We start from the raw sequence: 9,728 nt of genomic DNA, 5'->3' as shown, positions 1-9,728 counted from the left end.
CCATATAATACAAGCCTGTCAGGAGCATGTGCGAAAAATGCCGCATCCTCACAAAGGTAGTTCTCAAGCCATGGGTGAATTTACTCAGATAGGGGGGGTTCTAATTCTAATGATCCCCCACTTGGCGTAGGAGGGGGAGGCAAATCTGAAAAGCTTGTTGAATCACATGTTTTCTGAAATAGAATGTATGTGCACAAGCACTGAAAAGGTGAGTTTTTCATAATATGGGACCTTTAAAGGATAGGTTTGCTATTTTTCAACCCAGGCCTTATTTTTATTTTTCTATTTTTTTTTAACCTGTGCTGTCAGCATGCTGGGCATACAACACAGAGTATTTGTATGCAATTGCTTCTAGGACAGAGTTAGTCTGCAAGTGGTGTTCAACTTCTCAACCTTCAATGCAACTCTTTATTAATTCTTTAATCATCAAGAACTGCTGCAATAACTCTTGTCTTGTGGACGACCTGTAGGATGACAAGAGCACAGCTTTTTGTGACAGAGAACTGCCACCAATTCCCCTTTTTGGAGAACGATTTAACCATGTTTGGGTCTATAAACAACTTACCACTCCTCCAAGAGGAGGAGAATCACCACAGGTGATACAAATAAACATAGAAAAGGCAACATGTACATGGAAAAACATAAACATAGAAAAGGCAACATGTACATGGAAAAACATAAACTTAAAAAAACATGTACATGAAAAAACATAAACATAGAAACAAACAACAACATGTACATGGAAAAACATAAACATAGAAACAAACAATAACATGTACATGGAAAAACATAAACATAGAAAAAGCAACGTGCACATGGAAAAACATAAACATAGAAACAAACAACATGTACATGGAAAAACATAAACATAGAAACAAACAACAACATGTACATGGAAAAACATGAACATTGAAAAAACATGTACATGGAAAAACATAAACATAGAAACAAACAACAACATGTCCATGGAAAAACATAAACATAGAAACAAACAACAACATGTACATGGAAAAACATAAACATAGAAACAAACAACATGTCCATGGAAAAACATAAACATAGAAACAAACAACAACATGTACATGGAAAAACATGAACATTGAAAAAACATGTACATGGAAAAACATAAACATAGAAACAAACAACATGTCCATGGAAAAACATAAACATAGAAACAAACAATAACATGTACATGGAAAAACATAAACATAGAAAAAGCAACATGTACATGGAAAAACATAAACATAGAAACAAACATGTACATGGAAAAACATGAACATAGAAAAAACATGTACATGGAAAAACATAAACATAGAAACAAACATGTACATGGAAAAACATGAACATAGAAAAAACATGTCCATGGAAAAACATATACATTGGACGACAATATGTATCGTAAAAAACTGAATTAATTAAGTCCAGATAAAACTGGAACAGCAATTGGGCACGTGGCCTCTTCCTGTCATAAAGTAAATGAGGAAGAAAAGGAGAGGGGTGTAACCAGGAGGGTGTTGGGTTGTGTTCAAAGAAGGTGCTGGTGGTGTGTGTGTGTGTGTGTGTGTGTGTGTGTGTGTGTGTGTCTGTGTGTGAAGTGTACACAGGTGAGTGTACAGGACTTGTCCCAATTGGTTCTGGTGTATGAGGTTGGTATTATATCGTAGCGCCTCCAAGCAGCGGAAAAGGCCCCGCAGCCACCCCTGAGTCCTGCAGCCGTACAGATACCACACAACCGCAGGAAAGCCCCGAGCACCCCGCCCTGCAGCCACAGAAGACCCCCCAGCCTCCAGAGAAGCCGGAAGCCCGCGGAGCAGCACCCACGCTAGCCCAGAAGAGGATACTGTAACCCAGTCCCGGAGCGTGAGGGGACCCTGCACCCCTGAGGAGCACACATACAACCCACCCCCATGAGCAGGCACAAGGCACAGCCGCAGGTGCAGAACCCGGACCGCGGGCTCCGGACACGGACCGCAGGCCCAGAGCCAGGTCCCGCGCCGACAGACCGACACCCCGGCCGAGCCACCCGTCCATCAAACCCGGAAAGACAGACTGTCTGAAGACTGTTGGTCTGACAAGCGGGAGTTTCTCGTTTTCAGAACGGGTTCAAAAATGACAAACTCATCCTTGAAGGTCAAAGCTGTTTCGAAAACATTTGCGGCTGATGACTAATAAAACTGTGGAAGAAGCTATTTTAGAGATTATTTTATTACATGTTAACAACGACAACAACAACAACAACATTTTAACAATGTAAAAGCTTCAACTTGACACACTTGGGATGACCACCCACCCGGCCACAAGAAATCATAGCCACAACAAAACCCAGTAAAATGTATTAAAGCTTTTGGTCTAATTTCTTCATTGGGGGTACAAGGTTATAGGGTGTGCTTATCTGGCATAAACAAACATTACCTGTTGTTAATGGGCCGAGCGAGGCCTCTGCTTGGTGCTCATTTGTTTCAGTTTGTCCATTATCCAGCGGCCACTTCCACACCATTTGTTAATGTACGGTCTCGTCAGTAGTGGGGTCAAGCAGTGGATTCGGCCTAATTAGGACATTTACCCCATTAGGGCATGGCATTTTCGCAATTCTAGCTTTCAATGGCCACTTACAAGTTGTGTTGTTCTATTACTGGATTCCAGACTGTTTATGTACTTTTTTATGACCCCGGTTTGCACTGGCTCCTTTTAATTTCAGAAGCTGGACGTCAGCAACACAACAACAAGTCTCCCCTTTCAGAATTCTGCACGAGTATTAAATGCACCCAAGAACTCAAGTAACAAAAGTACTTTTTTCCAATGTCATGATCATATATTTTGGTGTGAAGACATATTCCATCCTTAATACTTAAATCTTTAAGCTTTGATGGCCCAGTTTGTGTTATCTTCATGCATTAGCTTTACCTGCTTTGTGTTGCTCTTTTTTCCCCCCAAATTTCAACATTTAGCTTGAACACCTCCTGGTAGATCTTAAAACTCAACCTTTATAAGAGAGATAAAATATGTCCACAAGTGATGCCTTACTAATTAGAACATTCATGCACCTAAAACAAACAAAGACAACACACCAATTAGACCCATGATCTTACGTCACTTTGCCCTCCGGGGAACATGAGGACGTATCAATTACTGCCGGCGTTCACAGCGTATGATCACAAACACATTACCTCATCCCCTTCACCTGAAGGCTGTATTCACGTGGCATTTGCACATAACAATAGCCGTGACACCACAGGCGGCGGCCCGTGCGCCCCAGAGGCAATGCTAATGACGGCTGCGGCGTGTCCCAAGGCGCATCGCTGACATTTTTTGGGGACTGGAAGAAAACGCGACCCCGCGGCGTTCGACGGAGGGCGTCGAGCTCGTTCCGGAGGCTTCTCCTCGCGGAGGCCCGTCTTTTTCATTCCTCCCTCAGGTGGACCACATGACACATTCCACAATGAGAGGTCTCCTCCGTTATGTTTAAATCACGTAAGGAACTATTTAAAATCACGAGACCCTTTCCCAAAGTCCAGCCAACACTGAAAAGTGAATCACTAATACTCTTTCAGTATTAGTGATTCACTTTTCAGTGTTGGCTGGACTTTGGGAAAGGGTCTGTGATTTTAAATAGTTCCTTACGTGATAAACTAAACCCCGTTTGAATGATTGAGCTAATACATGTCAGACAGAAGGTCTTATTATATAACATCTTTTTTTTTCTTTTTCAAAATACCAGTCTTCCATTCGATACACATTTGGACTGTAATATGATTTTTCTTTAGAGCTTTCTCACTATTTATTCAGTTAATGTTTTGAATCCTGAATTTCAACATCACATTTGATGGATTGCTGTTTGTTTACCTTTAAAATTGTCCACAAAAATTTCATTTAATTGTCAAACTTGTCAGCAAAGAAATTTGAAAACTTCTAAAACCCATTTTTTGAAGAATGAGACTAATATGGTTCATTATTTTTATTTTTGCTTAAAACTAAGCAAGCTGATCAGTCCTGGACATATGGCCTTTTTCTTTAAATGGAATTATGAATACGCCCCAATGTAAAATTAATATACTGTTAAAAACGTTTTTGTTGCTAAAATAGAAAACCTTCTAGTGCATGGTTACTCTTCAGACCAGATAGTCATTGTCATCCTTCAGGTGTCCAGCTTTGATGGAGTCCCTCACCCACGACTCCCTGACGATCTTGAACTTCCTACTGAAGAGCCGTCTGAGGGTCTTCAGGTCCTGCAGCCTGGACTCCTCGGAGACCACCACGTGGGAGACCCCTTGCTCCAGCTTCTGGACCACAGTGCCGCCATGGAAGCGGAACTCCAGGGCCCTGGTTTCCAGGCAGGACCCTGGTACGGCCACACTGGGGTCTCCTAGGTCCACGTACCGGTCCATGTAGGCCGTGAAGGGCCTGAACATGCTGGTTGGGAGGTCCGCCAGGCCGCAGCGCTCCTCCACACGGCCCAGGTCCAGGGCCACCGAGGCGTCCCGGTCACGGACCCTGGCGAACACCTCCCTCAGCTGCTGCTCGTCCGTGTCGGTGTAGTAGCTGTCCCCGAAGCCGTCGTACTCCTTGGCAAAGTGCTCCCTGGTGGAGGGCGACATGTGAATCATGTGGCGCGGTTGCCATGGCATTACGCACTTCCTGTCCAGGCACTCCTGCAGCCAGGCGGCCCACACCACGTCGTGCTGGTCGCAGGAGATCAGGTTCTTCACGCGCATGTTCTCCACACCGGCGATGACGCAGTACGTGTCCCGCCCCGGGTTCTGCACCACGATACCCCCGCACCTGAGCCACAAGTAGACATTGGACGCCATTTTATTTGGCAGAACATCAATAAGTTAAATTGTTAAATGCGTCACAGGTTGATTTTAACAAGTTCAACTTATGTCTTCAAATCAGCAGAATTCATCCTAAAGGTGGAGTGAACATAACGAGTAGGAGGATAATGGATGCTCTTGGATTCCGCTAGGTACGGGTTGGGTTGCCTGTGATCGGCACTCCGAGACAGCGTGTTTTTATTGCATTTTATTGAATTTTATTTTACGTCTGTTTATGGAACAAAATCGTGCGTAATGGGGACACTTTCTCTGTGACTCTCTCCCTGATCACCCCCTCTCCATGCATTATGCGCAGGAAATAATCTTAACCAGTCTACGAGTCGTGCCCCATTCCTCCGCGCCTCATCCCCACAGTGTTTTTAGTTGTTTTATTTGAAAAGGGGCACGGCTGTCTGTGTTGCTCTCTGCCATCGGGGCGCACGGAGAGCCTTGTTTGCATCAAAGTATGGATGCGGACGTTTCACATATAAAAATATATTTATGATTCCCCTAATTTATATTTCTCCATTGAAATGCCCTGTGCATTTTGTAAGCTTCTATCTGTTTTATCATGTTATTGTAATGCACACTAACTGACAAAAAAAACAAAAAAAAACAAACACTGCTTGACTTGAAGAATCTCAGCCGACTGACGGGTTTCAGACTGATGATTCGACTCCTCGACTTCCAGGGGGCGGCCTCAATATGGCCCCCAATGAAGGTAGAAAAAATACAGCGGTGGAGCCCCCTGGTGGCATGGGGTTGAATTATGTGTCTCATTCAGATATGGTTATCCAATTACATGGCGATTACAAATATACTATAAATGACTGCAGTCTCTGAAGTGAGCACTGCCAAATAACGCTAACATCCAGAAACATGAGGCTTCTGAAACAGACATAATGTTGGTTTTGGACTTGGAACTTTGAATCTACACTTGGAAGTTACAATTCTAGACTTTGCAGTCTTGGCTTCATGACTAAGAACTTCCAAATTTACATTTTGATTGTTGAATTGATTTGATGTGCGCGTTATTTGGCATATAAATCATGATACGTCCGTCTGGAACTAGCTGTAAATTAACTGTGATGTCTGTGTTTCATCTGTGAGGTGTAAAGGCTGCGGTTAAATATGTCACTTCCAGAAATACTACGCTGCTTCCAAAACCGACCTTAGAAATCAACATAAGGGGTATTATCTGTCTTCTTAAAAGCCAGGCTATAATGATTCAATTAAAATTTAATTAGTATTAAAAGGTATAAAATACCCATTTTATGATTACTCCATTAACATTTAGGCTTGTAAATGCCCCCCCCCCGCCAAAAACAAACAAACTGGTAAACTTTATTTACCTGGCCACACCTTTTTCTAGTTCCCCCTTGGGGTGATCCTTGCTGCCATTCAGGATGCAGAACTCCACATCTTCAAGCATGTCCGTCTCCTTGGCGACCCCCGACAGATCCTGCGACCTGAAGTGGTCGATGAGCCCGATCACCTTCTTGGGCTTGACGGCCGGCTTGCGCTTCTTCCTCTCTGGCTCGTCGCCATCGATGCAGAGGTGGCGCGAGGCGAGCTTCCCCGACGCCTTGTGGCGGAACAGGTCCAGCTCGGCCAGGGTCATGCACTGGTGCCACTCCTTGTCCTCGCGGATCTTCTCGATCCGCGGGAATCGCAGGGTGCAGTTGGTCTTGTACATGTCGCTCCCCACGATCTCCGCCGCCTTCACTTGGACGATGACGGAGTTGCAGGGCTCGATGTAGACCTCCGGCTTCTCCGTGCCACACAGGATGGAGGCCGGTGGGTCGCTCTTTCGATAGACCTTCCAGTGTTTGGCCAGCTTTAAGCCCAGGTCGAACAGCTCTTTCATCGTGTACCCCGAGCCGATACGGCACAGGGTGTGGAAGACGGTGGGTTTGTAACCGGGTTTGGGCGCTTCTGCTACAGCACACAGGAAATGGGACATCATGCCGCCACGTCTCCCTTTACCCCAATAGCCGCCAACGATCAGCAGGTCAAGTTCATCCATCAAACCATCCACATATTCTGGCTTCAGCTTCAGCCAGCCCTCCCCACGCTTGTCAGGCTTGTAGATGGATAGAGGATCCTTCACCATGATCCCCTCTTCCCTCTTGTCGATGGCATCGTTGAGGGCGTTCACAACCTCCTGCGTGGTTTGGGCTTCCGCCTTGGGCACGAGGTGCATCCTCCCTTTAACGGGGGTGAAGATGTTCTGAAGGGTATCATCACGCTTCCTCAGCGTTTCTTTTCCAAACTTCTGGCCGTTGACTAACAACACGTCAAACACGCAGAAGCACGTTTGTAGCTCAGAGTCTTCCATGAGTCTCTTAATGTCGAACTTGCTCCCTTTCTGCATGAAGGCCTCTGTGGTGGGGTTGTATGCCATCATCTCTCCGTCAAGGATGCAGTTCACAACGTGGGGCTCAAAAACGTTATGGATGTACGGTGTTAGCGAGCCCTCCAGCGGCGACGCCCCGAACTGCTGGGTGTACTCGAAGGCGTTGCGGGTGAAGTACTTGTAGACATCGCCGTCTTTGTGCAGCTGTATGCGCTCGCCGTCCAACTTGGTCTCAATGTAGAACGGGCTGTTTCCCATCTGCTTCTCCACCTGCCGGATGTTGGCCACGGCCGCCAGCATGGGCTTGAAGGCGGAGAAGAGTCCGATGGAGACCTCGCTGAGCGACATGGAGGGGCTGTGCAGCTGCTGACACACTTTGTTCAGGTCGGTGGTGACGTTGTACAGCTCGGCGGCGTCCGGGTGGAAGACCTGGAGGACTGTTTCCTTGCTGATGCCGAGCTTCATGTCTTTCAGGATCATTCGTATCAGCCACTTCTGCTCCAGGGCCGAGCTCTGGGTGATGAGGTGCAGAAGGCTCTTTCGCACCAGGTCCTTCTGTTTGCCCGCGTTGTTGATGGCCACCGAGTCCAGGAAGTCGTTCACCTCCTTGATGCTCAGACTTCCCTGGCTGTTGCAGCGTTTCTTAAGGACAAAGTACGCCGTGCTGGCGAAATCTCCGGCCTCTCCTTGGGAGGTGGTGGGAGCACGGTAGTTTAGCAGTTTGTTAGCCTCGTGGCCGGTCTTTGGAAGACCCAAGGCATCGATGTAGAGCTTAGCCAGCATGCTCTCTTTGATGCCGTAAGCCACCCGCTCCCTCTCAAAGGGTGGAACGGTGAGGCGCATGGCCGGGTAGAAGGAGTCGGTTGTTTTGGGGTTGTCCTTGTGGAGAGCAGCGTGGAACTTCCTCCATGACTCAATAAATTCCCTAAAAATTTTGGACTTTTCCGGGCGGAGTTTGCTTTTCTGGATTTTCTCTAATGTGGTGCAGAGATCAAGGAAGGGGACCTGGCTGGCGACAGACGTCTCACCAGCAGCAGCAGCGGCAGCAGCAGCACATTTTGAGGTTTCCTCCATGGTGAAACCTGTAAAATGATTAAAAAAAAAAAAAAATGTTTTAGTTAAATTTAAGATGACAGCCAATTCCACCCCATACACATAGAATGCGCCTCGGAAAAATATAAAAATTAGATAGATGGTTCTAAGTAGACCTAAGAACTATCTGAAACATTGGCAAGAAACAATAAGCCTCAAGATTACCAGTAAACAAACCTATAAAAATAGAAAATACACCTAAAAATAAACAACAGCAATAAGAACATGGAAATATACAATAAAACCAATGATAAACAAACAATCAATATAGTACAACAAACAATTGGCGATGAATCCAATGTAGACAAAGAGAAACAAAAATATGACTTCCACTTTACAAAGAAACAGAACAAATACAATTAAGTCAGGTTTCACAGGTCAATCAAAATGCATACCAAAGTTGTTATTATTGTTATGATTATTATATTATATTATTATATTATTTCAATACCCACGTTCGCACCAGGGGTATGTGTGGGTGCCAGAGAGAGAGAGAGAGAGGGAGCGAGGGCGAGATTGTTTGTGTATAAATAAAGAAAACATAACTGAAACCAAAACTCCTTTCTTACTTTGTTTTTTAGAGCGGCACAGCTCAAGGGGTGGACGTCCAGTATCGGAGCTGAACGCGTTGAGGCAGGTCCCAACTCCATCCAAGACAGCAAGCTTATCGTCAAGCCTGATTGGAATCTAAAGACATCTAGCAACCACTTAGCTCCGCACCAGGGCTCACCATTTCTGTTATATTCAAACTAGACGTCGTGTGATTTTGCGCGTTAGCCATTAGCGCCTATAGGGACGCACGCTACGTCGTTTGAAAACTGGCAATCGGTAATTCCGAGGCGACACTTCCTACTTCCGGGCGAACTGCTAAACGCATTGCCTTCCGCTCGGGAAACCATGGACGCCCGCAGCAAAATGGTGTATGTTTGGCAACCTTGCGAGTGCTACGAGTTACCAAAACGTGAGTTAACATGGCATGAACACTACGCTTGGGATTCGGATTCGGATTCAAATGGCCGTTCTTTTGCGCGATTCCAAGTAACAGGCGTCATTTTATCCGAGTTCTGCGGCCATTGGAATGCAGCATAACGGCGTCGCGGACGTTGTCGCACTGATTTGACGTCACGGTTTAAAAAATTAAAAAAGGAACGGAAAAGGCGTCGGTTCGCAACTGGATCGCTGCGCAAAGCCTTCAGATAACGGGTCATTAATATACATTAATATACATAGACATATAATATACATGTACACACACACACACACACACACATATATATATATTAAACAAATCTCATATTTAACCAAACTTGCGTTGGGACGTCTTCCGTGTCGTCACATCACGCGGCTTCGTGTTAGTAGCCACTTCAAACTTTTTTTCAGTTACATTCATTTCCCCGTGAATACAACCTACAACAGAGGAAATGATGTCGTTGCTATAGTCAACGTCAGAATAGCAGAAAGAGTAAATA

The 9,728-nt window shown here is 45.4% G+C and overlaps 1 protein-coding gene across 1 annotated transcript; it reads right to left on the bottom strand.

Annotated features, from left to right (window-relative positions):
- Window positions 1–3,572: 3,572 nt before the first annotated feature.
- lig4 (ligase IV, DNA, ATP-dependent) lies at window positions 3,573–9,082 on the bottom strand. Its single transcript, XM_079996944.1, has 3 exons — window positions 8,829–9,082; window positions 6,164–8,249; window positions 3,573–4,779 (listed from the first exon to the last, which is right to left on the bottom strand). Exons 2-3 carry the CDS (start codon window positions 8,239–8,241, stop codon window positions 4,110–4,112), a joined length of 2,748 nt encoding a protein of 915 aa, XP_079853070.1. The 5' UTR covers window positions 8,242–8,249; window positions 8,829–9,082; the 3' UTR covers window positions 3,573–4,109.
- Between the last annotated feature and the right edge of the window lie 646 nt (window positions 9,083–9,728).

The sequence above is a fragment of the Zeus faber genome, assembly GCF_960531495.2.
Source record: "Zeus faber genome assembly, chromosome: 2".
Lineage (NCBI taxonomy): Eukaryota > Metazoa > Chordata > Actinopteri > Zeiformes > Zeidae > Zeus > Zeus faber.
The sequence above is the reverse complement of the archived record's forward strand: the minus strand, read 5'-3'. Positions and strand labels throughout refer to the sequence as shown.